At 44.5% G+C, this 18,260-nt stretch overlaps 1 protein-coding gene across 8 annotated transcripts in view; it reads right to left on the reverse strand.

Moving 5' to 3' along the window:
- Positions 1-4,250: 4,250 nt before the first annotated feature.
- Positions 4,251-18,260, reverse strand: part of SYBU (syntabulin) — a 40,594-nt gene continuing 26,584 nt past the window's right edge. For 6 of the 8 annotated variants that reach the window (XM_075495144.1, XM_075495146.1, XM_075495150.1 and 3 more), the window contains 4 exons: positions 11,274-11,376; positions 8,649-8,849; positions 7,538-7,687; positions 4,252-6,310 (listed from right to left, as the gene is read on the reverse strand). In XM_075495144.1, coding sequence (XP_075351259.1) covers positions 5,215-6,310; positions 7,538-7,687; positions 8,649-8,849; positions 11,274-11,376 — 1,550 coding nt within the window. In that variant the 3' untranslated portion in view covers positions 4,252-5,214. Of the gene's footprint in view, positions 6,311-7,537; positions 7,688-8,648; positions 8,850-11,273; positions 11,377-18,260 lie in introns of all 8 variants that reach the window. The other 2 variants (XM_075495152.1, XM_075495147.1) reach the window with 2 other exon arrangements.

Below are 18,260 nucleotides of genomic sequence, written 5' to 3' on the forward strand. Positions count from 1 at the left end.
GTCTGTGCAGACTAAACAGCGGTATGGCAAGCAAATCTGCTCCTAGTACACACCTGTAAAGTACCTAACGGTGGACAGGAGATAAGGAGAAAGACTGTGAATAAGCTTTAATAACAATCTGTGTCTGTCCTTTTAACCACACTGATGAAGTGAGGAGGTACAAGTTATAATTATTTCACGATTGCTGACACAGAGCAGGGAAACCTAATATCTATTGCCTACTTAAGGTAAAACCTGTTGAAAGCTACATCTCATCTTTTAAAAAAAATTAGTTTAGTGCTTACTATTGCTATTTCTGAGACAATGTAAATTAGATGCAAATAAATATTATTTATTAAAAATAACAAAACATGGGCTAGTTAATAAAAAGTTAGAAACAAAGCCCCTGGATACACCATGAAAGCCCAATAGTTTTTTGAGCCTTCAGCCATTGTAAAAACCATTAGATGCTGCCACCTTCTTGCATGTCAGCCCTCCTGCGTTGCTTTTCCCTCTCCTGCTGTGTACTCACGCTGTTTTGCTGTTCTTCCTTCCATCTACCTGCCTGTACTTGAGCACAGCTGCTCTAGGAATTAATCCCATCTCCTCTACCATAATGCCAGTAAGGGTACGGTGCTCTTGTATGTAGTATCTTGCATGTTAAAAACCCATGCATTGGTATCTGTTTCATCTTTTTCCTCTGCTGTATATTCATTCCTCCTTCCTATATCTTGATTTTTATCCTCAACAAATGTGAAAATGTTTTTCCTAAACCTTTTGTTTAGCTGCTGATCCGTCATGTTTGCCATCGGTTTGAGTTCCTTGAGGGATCTTGTACACCCACTGGGTTTGCTGCTTTTCCTCCTGCTGCTATAGGCTCCTCCTTTCCCTCTCCAGACGCGGCATGTTGGCTGTGTCCTTTTTTTTTTTTTTCTTTACTGAAAGCTAGCGATTGCCTTCACTGTTATTCTTTACTATGGAGGATTGACCTGCCAGGAGGACTGAAAATCATCCTTTCCTTGACCATGCTATAGTTGTTCATGTTTGCCTTGTCCTGTGTTCATTTGAAGGGTTTTGGAGCAAAATGTTCATTTGTTCTTCTCATGTAGGACACACGTGAAACAGTGCCTTCATTTTAGTATGTTTCTAGAGGTTGGGATTTAGGAGAGGTAGTTGATTTGAGGGGAAAGGAAGGAGAAATGAGTAAGTAATCAGAAGTTAAAAACAGCCTTGTGAGAGGGTGGACATAAGTAAGGGTGCAGGTGAATCTCTGGTGGGGAGATGGGCAGCGCCTGTGACTCAACATTTTCAGCACCTTAGGGGCATGTCGGGTATCTCTAAGCTGAATATTAAAGACAGGCTTTTTTGTTCGTGACTTAGAAAGGAAAATGCTTAGAGGATTATCAACAGGCGTTGCTTCAGCCTGGGCAGGAGCTGACTTGGCTCCTATGCTATCCTGTAAGCCTGAATTCAAGCAGACGTCTGCTATTTTACCTGCAGCCTGTGAATTGCATGCCCTCCCCGCCTGCACGCTTTGAGACAAGACTTTCCAGTGCGGTGTGGGTATGAACATTTTGTAAACTCAGAAAAAAAGGATAGGAGTTTTTATTGAACTGTTGGAGGCTGGTGGTCCTCCCTAGCTACCCCGTACAGCACCAGCAGGATCCAGGTGAGACATGGCTAAGACTAAAGCCAAATATTGGAGGGAAAAGAATTAAGATGGTATGTCTGCAGCAACAGCCAGCATATCCTCTGTGGATTGGGGAACAAAGGCCAGTCCCCCAAAGTCTGGGACCAGAGCATTTATTGTGGCACTTCAGGCCTCTGCTTACAAAGGGCACCTTGAGCTGTCTACATCCTTGCAGAATGGAGGACTGTTGTGGTTCAACCCCAGCCAGCAACTGAGCCCCACGCAGCCGCTCGCTCACTCCCCCCCAGTGGGATGGGGGAGAGAATCAGAAGGGTAAAAGTGAGAAAACTCGTGGGTTGAGATAAAGACAGTTTAATAGGGAAAGCAAAAGCCATGCACGCAAGCAAAGCAAAACAAGGAATTCATTCACCACTTCCCCTGGGCAGGCAGGTGTTCAGCCATCTCCAGGAAAGCAGGGCTCCATCACGTGTAACGGTTACTTGGGAAGACAAACGCCATCACTCCAAATGTCCCCCCTTCCGTCTTGTTCCCCAGCTTTATAAACTGAGCATGACATCATATGGTATGGGATATCCCTTTGGTCAGTTGGGGTCAGCTGTCCCGGCTGTGTCCCCTCCCAGCTTCTTGTGCACCCCCAGCCTACTCACTGGTGGGGTGGGGTGAGAAGCAGAAAAGGCCTTGACTCTGTGTAAGCGCTGCTCAGCAATAACTAAAACATCCCTGTGCTATCAACACTGTTTCCATCACAAATCCAAAACATAGCCCCATACTAGCTACTGTGAAGAAAATTAACTCCATCTCAGCCAGAAACAGCACAAGGAGGAAAGGTGGAGGCTTGGAAGCGACCTGAATTTTGGGTAGAGATCAGAGCAAGGAGTTTTACTGGGAGTGTGAGGGGAACTCTGTCACCTCTTGCTGAGCATAGTTAAATGCCTTATGAGAGCTGAGGGGACAGAAATATTTTTAAGGGCAGGAAACAACTTTGACGTTATTCTGGTGTTAGCACCTTATGTCTTAAACAGCACATTTAAAAACACTGCTGCTAAATGGAGCCTGCCTGGAACATGGTTTGAAATGAGTTTAGCCTATTGAAATTTTAAACATAAGTGTAAGTTTGTGCTGCTTTTTTGCCTGCTTGCTGCAAAACCCGTGTAGTCACAGGAGAATGTCCCTCCTAGAACTGAAGATCAGTTTTTCCTCTAAAGTATGCTCCATTTCACCACCACTCAAAGCGAAGATCACTTAAACAATAGTGGGTGTAAAAGAGAAATCCAAAATTGTAATAAAGTTGGTAACATCGGGTATAAAACATTGCTCTCTTGGCCTTGAACAGACATACTTTGAAATAGGAATAAGACATTTTCTGTAATGTGTTCCAGTCCCAAGAGGAGAAATCTAGGAATGATGAAATTCCATGGTTGTGTAAAATTTAGATTAGCACCCCTCCCAAATGATTAATTTTGGCCCTTGTGTCCATGTAATTAGAAGAAAAAGCTTTTGAAAGTGACCTTTGGGCAATATGTATTGCAGTAGTGTCATAAGGCAAGCCAGCTGGCCTGCGGGAACCCAAGAAGCCAGGAGAGTATGGAAGAGGAAGTTATCAGCAGAGAAAGCAAGATGGCAATCTTTGTGAACTCTTGGGGACTATGTTACATCAAATTGTCTGTTAGATTTTTCTTCCTTAATATAACGCTTAAGGAACCCTCCTGAATCTTTGTTGCAAACACAAATAATTCAGAACCCAGGCATCACCGGGACATGAAAAGTCTCCGAGTCACCGCTGTAAGCATCGGTGTGTACCACCCTCGAGCGTGGCAAATGCTCCCTGCATGCTGGCCAATTATTCCTCCCCCCTTGTGAGTTGCTTACTAATAACTCCCCTCTTCCCAAAAGCTGCAGAGCAATGCATGGCACTGTCTGGCTTCACTAGACCTCTTCTGCTCTGGGATGCACAGGGAAATACCACGTTTGCTTTGCCGGAGGGGAAAACAGGAGGCCAGTGAGGTTTAAATGGCCAGAAGTGGTGTTGAAAGGTTGGGTGGAGCCAGACAAACCCCACTGTTCCATCTGTTGGGTAGTGTTGCCCTCCTCTGATCTATGCACAGATCTCAAGTTTTGGACATGAAGAATTCGTGGTCTGATGGTCACAGTGGCATCTCAGTGTGCACACCGAGACTGCATGACTCTCGGCTGGGTTAAACAAGGCCTTCTGGACTTCTGTTAAATGCCAGGAAGACTGATACTCTCCTGGCAGTGCAGAAATGAGAAGTTACAAGCTTCTAGAAGATTGCATTGGGTTAAAGATCAGGTTACTTGCATCTGTTAATGCAGCGCGGGTGAGGCAGAGTGGGTGGTGTGCGCGTCCGCAGACCGACTGGAGCCTTCTTCTCTGGCTGAGTGCTTACGCTTGGAGCTGTACTGAGGTTTTCTCAGCGTAACTGTTCTCCGGGTCCTGATGGTTCCTTATGCCCCGATACAGTGCCTCCTCCCACTCAGCCTGTGCCTGACAGCTCAGCTGAGACGGCGTATTTTTTATAGCTCAGCTACAATAAAACACTTGCACATGTTTAACATTTCTAACATGCTTTACTGAACTTGTTTCAGTATATTATATTTAATTTAAAAGATTATAAAGGTAATTTATAATAAAGCAAGTAAATAAACAATAAGTTAAAACACAATACATTTATACGTAGTATTTCAAAGGGTTTGAATGACTATCAGGTTCCAATACATTAAGACTTTAAAACAACATTAACATTCAAAGTGTATCCATGCCTATACTTATCATTGTAACATGTTTCAAGACTCCCAACAACGTACATTTTTGGTTACAGTCCCCGAATACGCACGTGACCAGTGAAATGCTCGAGCAATTGTACGACTGAGAAGAGCACTACACGAGACAGGCACAACCTATGTGCTGGAAGCTGCCTGGGGAATATGGGTTTTACCTCTAAATTGAATTGACACTTCAGACAACAAATGGAAAGCGCTAGCATGCTTTCTGGAGTACATGTGGGAACAAGTCTCCATGTCACTTACTTAACACTGTAGTTTCACAAATGTTTTAGGTTAGTGCTGCCTAAAGAAATACCCCACCTTTCTCTGGCCATTTGCTCCCACGTGCATCTCACACTACCCTTGAGCCAGTGCAAAGCGCTTGTACACTTGCATAGTGAACTAGCCAGGGAAACTGAGCTTAACACTAACTCAGCAAACAAACACGAAAGAGGGCTAGCTGTAATTCTCCTTGATTTCACTGGTCATGTTCACTGTGAAGATGCGCTGGCACCAGAAAAACACCAACACAGGGGAGGGACACAGTGCCTGGGAGCAGGAGGACTATTTCTGTAGGCAGCAGTACTGGTAAAAACACCAGTTAAAAACATCTTGTGGAACTACAGGGTTCAGCTTTTTCATTTTGAAACAAGGAACGTGTTTTTGAACCAATTTATAGTGCAAATCAAATAGTCAAAAGCAAAACAATGGACTCTGCCAGAATATACAATAACTTTTTATGATCTATCTCATCTCTTGTTCTCTCTGCCTCAGCCAGTTGGTGCCCAGGGACAGAGTGGACTTTAGGTTTTGATATTGAAGGGTGTATGGCGTAAAGAGTGCAGGGCCACCAGGCAGCAACCACGAAGCAATGCTCCAATATTGTAAATGGGATCTATTCCTCCTCTCTGAGTACTGAAAGCCCACATGATAGTTGGTACAACAGGGGCTGCTACAGCCAGAACATCTCTGAGGAGACTGCTGCTCCAGTATCTCCTCTTCATTCCTGTCTGAGAGAAAGTATTGGAATACCCAAAGGCTTCATCATCATGAGGTTCTGTAAAATCAAGTTCTTTCATGAAACGGTTTTCATTGACTCCGTGCTCCACCTTCCTACATGGAGATTCCACAGGAGACAAAAGGATGGCAGAGTTTGGATCACTTGGAGTTAAGTCCACCGTGATACCAGAATCACTGAAGCTTCCAAGCGAAAATTCACCCAATTCCTTCAGTGACGAAGGTGGGCTTAGAGGACAGGCATCTTGAGCTCTGAAGATGTTTTGAATGAGCTGCTCTACATCTAGGCTATATGGCACCACGTCAGTCTGGATGGCCTGTTCCACCATCATGTTGCTGCTTTTCTCCTCCTCCTGGGAAGAAGTTAGTTTTTCATCCAGAACATTTTCAAGCATTTCTTTATTCACAGCAGAACTGGAGGGAGCTGGATCACTCAACTCGGAGGTTGTGGTGGAATCAGTCCCATTAGCTGTGTCCTCATCAAGCAGCAGCCCACTGTCTGCCACCTCCTCCAGAGCTTGGTCCTCTGTGATGAGGCTGTCTGGCATAGTGGCACACAAAGCTAATGGCTTCCCCTCTGAGTCACACATGTACTCCAGGCACTGTTCATCCCTCACAGAGCTGTTCTGAGCCATCTCCATGCTTTGCAGCAAAAATTCCAGTTTCTTGTTTTGAATGTTTATGTCTATGAAGTATTTCTGAATTTTTTTGTCTTTCTCAGCCAAGCTGTTTTTCATGGTTTCAATAAGCTGCTTGAGTTGTTTAATTTTGCTTCTTGCTTCCTTTAAGGCCAGCTCTGCCTCCACACGATTACACTCTTCTTCTATCCAGTCTTCCCTCATCCGTCCCAGCTGAGCTTTGAGCTCTTCTATTTCTGTTTCCCTGTAGCAAAATAAAAATGTTGTAACAATTCTGCTGACTGGTCAGTTAAAGAGTCAACGTGAGGCTCCACTGCACTGGGATGGCTATGCTGCAGAGATGCTCCAAGAAGGAAGCAAATTCCTCCATGAACCCTTTTCTGCCGCCTCTGAGAGAGCTGGCAGAGATGTCAGCCGGCTGCCAAGTCACGCCGGCTGATTGCTAACTGGAGTCACCGACCTCGCCACACAGCCAGCAGCCTTGTGGGCTATGCTGTGATCCTGGACATTTTGAGGTGCAAGTGGTGACCTCTAGGTTAGGTCCAGCCAGGACAGCGCTTAACATCTCAGCTACTGCCTCGCCCTGGAGAAATGAGGAAGAGCTGCCTGGATGCGTCCCCCGTGCCTGCCAGCAGCTCGTCACATACAGCCAGAGCCAACACTGGCCTCAGACAGCAGGATGGCTCGGGGCTGCAGGCACCTGCCTTGCTTTGCCCAGCGTGGAGCCAGAGGCTGCTGCCTTGACTTGCAAGCAAGTGGGGAGAGGGGGCCCCTACATGAGATCCAGCCCTGGCAGATGCAGAGGCCGGGCTATCCCGAGCTGGACCAAGGGCTCCCTGCGACTCTGCCTTGGGGATCCATTCAGACGGCCCTTTGTGCCCGCTTGGGTTGTGTGTGCTGGAGAGCCAGTTCTCCGGGCGGTTTTAGTAAAAGAAACGACATCTGTTGCTGTGTAATGCACATTGCCACTTCTTTGCTCAGTGTCCATACAAAGGGCTATTGTGAAAAATTCAATATCTAAGCAACAAAAACACAAGCAGGCACACTGGTTTGTGTAAGAGCTTTCCTTTCATTACGGGAGAAGGGGGACATTTGTAGTTGTATTTTACTGACTGAGGTAGAACACAAGACTAAGGTAATACACGGTGGCAGGCAGAAACTGTTTTATATATAGAAGGTCTCAATGCTAAATCAGATTGGTAAAAAATTATCCTTTAAAAATATTCTATTGGCAAAGTTCAAAAAAGGGAAAAGAGACAGCCATATGCATAACTAAACTGCCTGGTACATATTCACTGAGCATGCTATGAAACCTGAAATACCTGAAAACAACCTAATCAGACTGATCACATTTCAAATTTCTTAATGAACAATTTATGTGGTCAAGAAATGAGTAAAAATGTTCAGGATTCCCACCCCTAAATGCTCCTGAATAAATCTTTCTAACTTTGATTTCTGAAGTGAAAGATACCTTTCTTTAAGTTTGCTCTCAGATTCCTTCAGCTTTGTTTTCAAATGCCGTACTGTAACTTCTTTCTGCTGCAGAGGAGTCAAATACTGCTCTGGATTTTGTGGCTTAATGCTGTGACTGTCACCACAAGAATTGTATCTCCCTGATCGCCTGAAAAGAAAAAAACAAACCATCACATAACATCGCTCCTACAGTTCTTCAGGCCTGGCAAAAAGAAAAACATCCCATTGACTGATCCAAAGCTTGACTCATTTGGGGCTCCTCAGTGTCCGCACAAGTGACTCCCTCTGGCAAATCAAAGTACTTGAGGAAACGGCTGATTTGTGGCTATAGTGCAAAATTTACTATTTATTGTATTTGGTTTCAGTGCCATTACATCAAATGAGACATTTAACTTCAAAATACCTAGCCATCCCCTCACCCGAAATGGGTGGTGTGCCTGAGAGCAGGCAGCTGGGCCACTGGCAAGGGCACCCAGCTGCAGACACAGCCAGGTGAGGTAGTGTGTGGACTGAGTTCAGCTCCACATGTGAGTTATGAAGCTGAGCACCCCGAAACCTAGATTCATCCTATCTAGCTCTAGGTGTGTATCTGACATGCTTGGCTGTTGAATTGCCTGACAGAGAGAGGAAAACAGAGGCAATTTCTTCTCTGCAATATGTGTCGCATGCTCTGGCAGGTATCTGTTTTCTTTCCTGTACAGGAAACTGCACAGGGAGGTGCCTCAGGCTGGGCAGGGTGAATTTTCACCCCAGTGTATAATGTTTTCTATACTACTCCACTCTCTCTCCAAAGCAAAAGGACCCTTATACGAAAGAACAAGTAAATCCCCATGAGATGGCATGAAACCATATGAAGGAGCCTGCCTTGGAGTGAAAACCAACTACAAAGGGCTTTGACTAAAAGTAACCTTGAATTTTACAGTGCTGAAACAATCAAGCTTTTACATGAGATGGAGCACCGATGACTGGCAAGCCACCAACATGAGGAGTCACGCCTATGCTGAGGAGCAAGGTGACCTGCTTGGCAACCCAGACAGCTGATCCCACGTTACAGTGCAGAGGAGGTAAGTCAGTGCGCTGAACACCGGGATGCTGAAGTAAAGACTTGCCTCATCACTGGGCTGCTGTCACTTCCTTTGTATGAGCCTGAGTTGCTGCTGCTGGCTGAAGAAGCCCTGTAACTCTGGTGGATGTTAGGACTCAGCTGGTTTTTGCACAGTGTTGACAAAGGGTCCTTTTCATAGGAAGCAGGTGGGCTGGCTCCAGACTTGTAGGATAAGGATCCATTATTCCGACCATAAGGGCCACGACTGGAGGGGAACCAAAATGGTTAAAGCATATTGGATTATCCTCGTCATGCAACCCATTATGTGTCTTATTTTACGCACAAAGTTGTCCAAACGCTAAACCAGATAGATAACTGCGAGTAGCTGGGAAGAAAGAAAGTCCTGAAGTCATCAGCCACTGCACATTCTTTCACTGACTGTGGGGCTCTCAGTCTGAACTACGTGATCTAGGGAAACCTCGGCCATTTTCACATTTCTCTGTAGATAGCACAGTTCCCAGTGACTCCACCAGACCGTCCACGTTCCCTGAACCTCCAACTCCATTAAATAATGAGAGGACTGCAGCTGGACTAGTGCCAAAAGAACCACGTTTCGGCTTTCCCCGGTCAGGCTTGTGGAGAGATGCCCAACCCTGGAGGTCTGCTGTCAGACTGCTTTCATGCTCCTCAGCAAGCAGCCCGAGGGATCACAGCGTGCACTGAAAACAGACTTCGTTTGAGCCACTGTTCTTTTCTGCCTTTGGCATACTGGGTGCTTCAGCTGTCACTGTCAGCTATTCATTTGCTTAGATATAGTTTGAACCCCACTGAGAGCAGGCTGAAATGGTATTAAAATAGACAAAGGAAAGCACGGCCTTTTCCTTCTTCCTTCCAGTTTCCCTCATACATATCTACCTTTCTTTTCCCTCTCTTTATTAAATAATCTGACTGTCAACTGTGTGTGCTTGGAAGCAATTGGTATCTGCACTGCCCGACAGCTGCCAAAGGGCTGGGGAGCTCTGAGGACAGCTTCTCGAGGTGCGTTCCTCGCTTGCTCAGCTGGTTTGCCTTCCTGCACTACTATGCTGCTACCTTCACCCTCCCATGGAAGTTGTTCTTCTAAACTGTAATGAAAGGGCAGGTTTCAAAAAATACGGAAAAAGGCAAATCCAGCCAGCAAAAGAGAAGGCTTGAACATAAAAATTTAAATACCACAGAATTATGAAGCAAAATCTCTTCTTAAAATTGTCTGACTTGGTTTCCTCCCTTCTCTGAAAATGGAACAGTTTATAAGGAACAGATGGTTGAGTGGCTGCTGCAAACCTTCATCACACTGCTGCGGTTTGGGTGATTTTATAATTATTTTACAATGAAGTGCAGGACTGTGGTTTGTGACAACATTGAAATGTTTCATAGTGAGTTAAGTCAAACAGTTAAAAAAGAACATATTGCAAAGGAGACATCTCCTTCCACTTTGTACCCTACAGCATCAACTCTGGTGTGAGGCAGAACTTGCACAGACTGTGTGTAACACAGCAATGCATCGGAAGGAGCACTATTATAGAGGACTTCTGTCCAATTAAGTACGTTAGTATGCTCTAATTTAAAGTTATATTTAAATACACAATAATATATGAAATGATACATAATCTTACTGAAAGTAAGGTGATTTTAGGGCTTCATATTATACTTAGTACTGTTTTTTCCCACAGCCAGTACCTTTACTTGTTAGATTTAATCTAAAGAGTGCTTAAGTAATGTTTATTTTTCTAACAGTCTCACCTTACAGATAGGAAACTGCTCATTAAGCATCATTCTGCCGATCTCTGTAGACTGGGGCACACTGCAACCTTGGAGATGTCTGTATGACTTAGCATACGGGTATCCCGCTGCTGCTCCCAGCCTGCCTGCCAGCTCTTCCACAAAGGGCAGGAAACCAGTCCTGTCAATCTGAACTCTTTCCTCCTACTCCAAAAAATGTAACCAGCAGGGATTGCGTGGGCAGTGCACAACGTGCGCTGCTCCATCCAAACACCCCCGTATTCGCAAGCTGTCTGGATTTGCACTTCACACATGACAGGGAGAAATCTTACAGAAATCCTTCATGAAAGGTTCATTTAGATAGATGACTACGATAATTTTTTTTATTTGCATATAGTTTTAGTTAATACAAAGGTTGGGCAAGGGTGTTTAAGAAAAAAGTGTCAAAGGCAACATTGTCTAATTCTTCGTACAAAAAGTAAGGTCATGGTCTGGAAAGGTACATGCTGAGCTGACAATTTATTACAGAGAGAAAACAAAGTGATAAGACCAAAAGGTTAAGGTTAACTGGTGAGAAGTACTGCTTTTAACTAACATACACCCAGTTGTTTCCTCCTCCACTCCAGCCGATGCCTTTTCTGCCTTACCTGATTGTATCTCCCATACTTGCTATGAATAAACAACAAAAAAATACCAGTCAGCTGATCTGGCATACTGACAATTTTTGTGCTCCAAAAACAGCAACTTTTTTTTCTTTCTCATATTACAGTTCTCATCAGCGTAAGTGCTGCCCAAGAGCATAGTGTTACCCAAAATGTTTTAAAACTCACAATACTGGTATTGTACGTATTAGCTGCAAGACCTTACCTAGCAGTCTATCTTTGCACGAGCAACACTTGCAATATTCAGGAAAAATTGCTTTGCTTACTTGCGAGAAAAAGAAGATCTTTTGCTTCCAGCAGCAGACATATGGACTTCAGGCGCTGAAATACTGCCCGTGCTGCTTGAAGAGCTAAAATCAGCTTCACTCCCTGGAAAGGAAAAGGGAAGAGTGAAAACGTGATGGAAATTATAACTCAAAGACTGTTTTCAAAATAACAATGAATCACAAGCATCCTTCCTTTGTCCGTTCTGTGTGAATTTTAGAACTTGCATGAATTTTCAAACATCCCTGAGGACAAGCACTGGATTTGTTCCAGATTTTCAACATTTCTTCAGAACTGGCACTTCAACAAGAGCAGAAAAAAAACCATTTGGACACAAACCCCTCACACTACAGAAGCCATTTTAGGACTCGGCTAGGAACATTTGTTGTGACAACCTGTTTGCTTTCTCACAGCCATCAATACATGAATGAGGCTGCTCACGTGGCTCCTTCAGGAGCACAGTGATTAGCAGCACACAATTGTAACTGCAGATTTCTCTTGCTTTAAACCATACGAAAATACTACTTGCTGGGAGGAAAGCTGCTTCTATTGTGGTTTCTGAGAGGATGTACACATACACATATATATGTATACAAGTGTAAAGGCTAACAGGGTATATGCATATATATATGTACACATGTATGCAGGTTTTCGTGGGGCACAGAAGCCTAGTAAGACAGTTGTAATAGCCTTAAAATAATCCAATAATCACGTGTGGCCCTCAAGTGCTTCTTGGGTGCTAAGCCATCTATCCGATTACTGACTTTCTTTGCATCACAGCTTTTCTTTCCCAAGCACTGGCATATACAAGGAAAACTGCTCTCATTTTGCTAAGGTCAGTAATAGGTAGATGTACTAAGAAAGTCTTATCATCTGGAAAAAAACCCACCCTAAATTTAGGATATTTTTCAGTCTGTCACTCAAATGGCAAATGTCCCAAGCCATATGCAGGTCTCATGCTGCAGAGCCACAATAATGGATGGTGACTTTATCTGAGGGTATGGAAGTAACTTTCCAACATCCTTTAAGCAGCCGATCAGGGGGAGCATCTCTCGCCTGAGAATTTCTGGGTGCCGTCCCACACACAGACACCCCTGGCCAGTGGCTGCAGACTTACCACGAACCCCATTTTTGCTATCTTTTCCACGAGGGGGAGATGCAGCTGCAGCTACCATCATCCCCACCGCGGCAGATAAACCTTCAAGTGCACAATCTCTTCTAAATCCTTCGCAGAGCTGATGGTGATGGGCACATCTTGCACCCCTGAATACCTGGGACTGGGAAAAGGCCTTGTCAGAGCCTGTCTTCACAGTCTTAAAGAGGATGAGACATCAAGCAACCATCCTTACCATACGGCAACTCTTAGCAACCGGTCTTAGGATCAGACATGTTCAGATTTAACCCAATACTTTCCCAACCTCACCAGGTCTGAGACCAGCCCCCATTTCTCTGTGCCTCTGGTTCAGCCCAGCCCAGAATATTCCTCAGCCCAATTTCAAAGTGCTTAAATGCAAAGCTTAGCTCTTCAAAAGGGTATCCCAGGGACCCAGCTTTATTACCTCTAACCAACTCCATACCCAGTACAACACCCCTGACAATCAGCCCCAAGTCACCACAGCTGTAACTAGACCAGAATCGCGTGCAAGTTTGCAAGGGGAGGGAGAGAGAGCAGCAAAGCCGCTTTGGTTCACAGAGTATTTATATCATGTCTACAGATGCAGATGTCAGTGACCCTCTCCTTGGGGAAGTAAAACGACCGTGGGACATGATGTCTGACGCTGCAACAGAGTTTTCCTGATAAACAAAACATTCCCATCTACAAGACTAAAGTACACTCCAAATACTCTCTTGGTACCACACAACTCCCAAATCTACTTTTCCAAACAAGACCCAAACAGGTAAACATGTCGCGCGGATGTCATACCTCCGGTGTTCCGGCCCCCAAAACATTCCTCCCCTTGCAAGATGCCAGCAGCTTTCCAAAGCCAAGTCCTGGCTGTGGCACAGAGAGCAGGAGCCCTAGCCGAGGCTCACCTCTGGTTAAGCAGACCACATCATAGTCAGATCTCGCTATCGAAAGCATTTCAAGGAAGCAAGGCTTAATAATCGCCTCTCCCTGACCCGCCTGGCTTGGAGCGCAGCGCCGGGAAGGGCTGCCAAGCTAGGCACTGCTGGTAAAAGTTAGTAGAGCCTGAAGACCACCTCGAAGGCTGAGCTTTCTGAAAGACTGAACTGCACCTGAGACAAGGAACTGCATCTGCAAAGAACAAATTAACCTTTCTGGCCCCAATTCTGATAACAGCTACGCACAAACTTAACACTGAGCACAGGAGACGACTTACGTTTAAAATTAGGCATGCGGCTATTTATAGGACCTTCGAGAACATTTTATAAATTAAAGGGGTCACTGCTAGTAATGGTTCCAAGTGTGTTAGTGATGTTCAAGCCAGCTTTGCATGTAGCAGAGTTCAACAGCAACGTTACCAGGAGACTTTAAAAAATATTTTCTCCTATTTGGTAGACATCTCTAAGCAAAATAACATGGCTTCTATCCATAAAATATCAATTGCAACATATTCACCTGAATACGTGTGACTTCTATCTCACAAATGTCTTAACAAAGAGGTGAAACTCCTTGCCTAGCAGCAATGTGGGCAGGAGCCGAACATGGCCTCTCATCTCTCCTAACACCATTCCTCAGGCTGACAGCTCCCTAAGAACGCCTGTTGACTATTTTTGTCGCTGTGACAATGTGATTGCAAAAGCTCACACATGTAAGCCCCCGAACAGCCCACCGATTCAGCATTAACCATGAAAGAGGTTGACATTTCTCAAAAAACCATTCTTTTGTCCTAACTGGCCATAATACTTGTTTAGCTCTGATCTGATACTTTCCTGTTAAGAGGACCATCTTACCCACCCCTTCCTGCAAAAGATGCTACACGTTGAGCCGCTGGCTTCAGCGGTATCTCATTTAAAATTCATTCATACATATTCTTCCATGCTCCAGCCACTCAGTGTCACAGCACCAACAGCCCGCTGGCAGGCGAGCCGACTCGGGAGTATGCTCTGATGGAAACGCTCGTGCCGCACGTATGGCATCTGACGCTGGGAAGCCCATTGCTCTGGCCTCCCCCCGCCTCGCAGCAGCAGGCACAGCCATGCCACAGGAGTGGAGCTGTGCACTGCTCTGTGCCATGCGAAGAACAACACAAGGATGGCCAACAAAGTACTGTAATGTTTTCCAGGATTGCTCCTTGCCTGGAATGGGTACCTGAGAAGCAGGAGTGAAATCGTGCAGCGTCTAGCACCATCCCTGCACTTCACTGCTTGATAGGCAACGGCACCGAGCTAAGAGCGCGCTGCAGACAGCATCATGCTTTGTGCTGCCTTTTAGCTTTCCTGATGCCCTCACGGCACTGTGACAGTCACCTAGCTCCAGCTGACACGAGGGGAGGAGAAGGGAGCCTGCAACCCCACAGCTGCGTGCTGTGCTGTCGTGGGGTTGCAAGCTCCCTTCTCCTCCCCTCCTGATCCCCTCAATTCAGACTGCTGGCCATGTGATCTAAACTAATTGTTTATCTTGATTTTTGCTCATCTTGCTTGCTTACTCTTCTGACTTTGGAAGAAGGGTTGTTATCAAATAATTAAAATTTATCTCATTAAGCAGTTTTCTGATCTCATCTAAATACTGTAGTTTTGGTAGTAATGTGAACTACATTAATGCAAATTATAAGCAGTGCAGATCTCAAAATGAATACAGAATGTGACTTATGTATGCTGTGAAACCACAATCAATCAAGCTGTTCTCTAAAAACACAAGCACTACAAACTAATTACTGATACTGGCTGAAAGCCATCATGTATATTCTGCATATCACTATGATCTGGGCTTGTGTTTTTCTTAATTGTTTCTAATTCATGGATCTGTAGAGCAGCCACAAGCGGATGCTGGAATAGACAAAGAGCATTACAAGTTGGGGTTGTTTTCTGCTTTATATATCTTAAGCAGATTCTTCATACGGAAATCAGCCTGACCTAATTATTTTTTGTGCTTCTATATGCAGTTTGAGCTGTTCTAACAACACCTTAAAATGGTTCCCATAAATTTTCTCTTCTCAGCCTGAAATGACCTTTGTCAGGGGGAACATATGTTCATGGAGCAGAAGCGAACAGTCTGGGGAACTTATCTTCCTGTTCAAACAAAAAGGCTCTTTGGATCAGAGACGGAAGGATGCTGCTTTGCTACACCAACCTCAACAGAAATATTGAGACTGGAGGTTCAAAAAATACAGAGAGTTGTATAACACAATACTCAACTTGCATTTGACAGTTTTATAAAATGTATGTGTAAATCCACCTACGGACAAGTATCTTTTGTAAGCAAGCATGTAGTGCCACCTCAGGAGACTTTTTTGTGTACCTGGCAGTGCTATTTGGTGTGTTTGAAGGGAAGTGGATAGGCTGGTCAGAAGTATTTTTAGGAGCTGGAAAATGTCATCTTTGGCAGGGATGACTTAGCAGTACACAGAAAGGGAGCGAACTCCATCACAGACTGGGAAAACATCCCAGCCCTCCCGTCACGTTGGTAGCAGAAGTTTAACAAAGGGCTTTCAGAGGCCCCTTCAATACATCTCCTAAATCTGGTTCCCATGCACAAGGAGGAGGGAGGCTGGCTGGGGCACAGCAATTAATGGCACAGGCACACGTTCACAGCCTATATGCAAATGCATGAAATCACAAGCTAAGCCTGATTCAGCTGAAAGCTTTTGCACAGTCACCCTTAATATAAGACATATGGTTTTCATTATAATGTGCATAAAACATTTTAAATCAGTTTGACATGTTTTCAACAGGCAAGAGAAAAACACTGGAAGGAGAAGCATATCTGGGAGGTAACTAACTAAACAACCCTGCAGTCCCAGGATGAAAAACAAAATTTGTCATAAGTTAAACAAATATTTACTGTAACGCACACGTTGAAATGGTTACAAAAAACTAATAGAGTTCAACTGTCATCTATCGAGAAGAACAGTAAAACCCTACCCAGTATATTGATTGGTGTCTAAACTATATTTTTTACAGTAATAAAGCCAAGGTAGGTCTGAGGGCAATGCGTTTCAAGTTATGACTGCTGTCATTTGGTGATTTTTTTCCCCAGTAGCACTCTTATCGTTAAGAAGCACAAACGACAGATGCGAAGCCTGTGCTTTTTCAGCTTATTAATGCTTGCAGGTTTGTGGCCACACTGTATTCTGCCAACTCTAGCAAACAGTCACAGCCTGCCCGGATTTCGAAAGCCAACAGCTTCCTCTTACTTACAGAATTTCAGAAGGGAGGAATAGAGACCTGTAATGAAATACCTCAGCGTGGAAGCAGGACAAGGCTCGTAAAACTAATAAAATATGAAACAAACCCTGCAGAGTTTTCATTTCCTTTCAATACATTTTATGTAACGGTACATATAAGATATGCTATTATAAAGTAGGTTTACTATTTTGTTATGTCACATTAAAGGCGATATATTTCAAGCTCCTTGGGCAAGCGATGTCCATCTTGCAGTGGCTGGAAGCTGGATTTATGAAAGGATGCCAGGTCCCCAGCTCCCAGGGGAGAATTTTGGAAGTGGCGCTCTCCCTATCTGCCACCTCACTCAGGAAATACCTCCCATGGGTCACAGTAAGAAAAGCCACTCAGCTGTGTGAAACTCTTGTTTCTGGGCAGGCTAGAAGTGGGTCGCTGTTAAAAAGCGCTGAACAGCTCAGTGCCTGGCTCCTGTCTAAAGACCAGGGTGGGTGTTTCACACTACACCAAATACATGAGGGTCCACACAAAAGTGGCCCAAGGAAAGCTCTCTTCTGCTGTTTGCTTTACTGGGGAAAGGATCCATCTGGGAGTCGCAGGGCCAGATTTAGCTTTGAACCGGGAGGAGGCTGCACAGCATCTCCCCATCACACCACCTGGGACACGCACCGCATCCAGCAGTGAGAACTGGATGAGGAGACAGGGTTGCCGTCCTCTCAGCTTATCGTGCCCCTCTCCAGCTCCTCCGTAAATCCACCCAATTTGGGATGCCTGTCTTCATTACCCCCTGCTACATGGGTGAAATCCAAACAGGCCTGAATTTCCCACAGCTCCCACCTCCATCAGGAGACCCTGATGGAGGTGGGAGACCCTGATGGAGGGTCACCAACCCCTGCACCCAACACACCTGAGAAAACTAAGCTCTACAAGCTCAAGTTTTGGGCAAAGTTGGGCAACCTCTATCTAGTTGCTCTTCTGGCTGCTGGGTTTTTTATTTTATGATTTTTAATTGTGGTTTCATTATTGGATCAGGGACCGGATGTGCATTTCTCCTTTCTCCTAGGCTCTTCCCGAGCTCAGAATCGTAACTTCAAGTGAGAACCAAAACAGAGCGAAGGCATCTAAAACACAGCTTCACCAGGATTTAGATATCTAAGTACATAAAAGCAAGTAAAATACTGCTGTTTAAACAGGCCAAGTGTTCAAAATGCCACCGCTATCTGCAAAGACCTGCTTAGTTGTTTATACTTGAGCTTCTGCTTCTCAGCCCAGTAACCACCAACTTACCCGATGTCTTTACATCACAGTGAAATCAAGTAAGTGAGATTTGCATGACTAAAATAAAGACATTCCCTTAGCTTTCCATGCCTACGTATAAATACAGATATGTAAACACAAGGAATATATAGACCTATCCACTCAATACTGCTCAAAAAGTATTCAAAGTAATCACTCCGAGGGAAAAAAAAACTTTTAAGTAGTAATTTGGTCACCAAAAAACAACATTCAGAGAACACTGAAACTATTTATGATTTGAAGTCAAACATGGCCAGAAAGTGAAAAACCAGAATTTTCTACTTCTGTTTGAAATGATGCTTTAATTTTGAAAACTGACAAATTTCTTTCTTCTTTTAAAAAGGGGGTAAAAACATGAAAAAATCTCCCCAAACATTCTAGACATTTTA

The sequence above is a fragment of the Mycteria americana genome, chromosome 2, assembly GCF_035582795.1.
Source record: "Mycteria americana isolate JAX WOST 10 ecotype Jacksonville Zoo and Gardens chromosome 2, USCA_MyAme_1.0, whole genome shotgun sequence".
NCBI classification, from domain to species: domain Eukaryota; kingdom Metazoa; phylum Chordata; class Aves; order Ciconiiformes; family Ciconiidae; genus Mycteria; species Mycteria americana.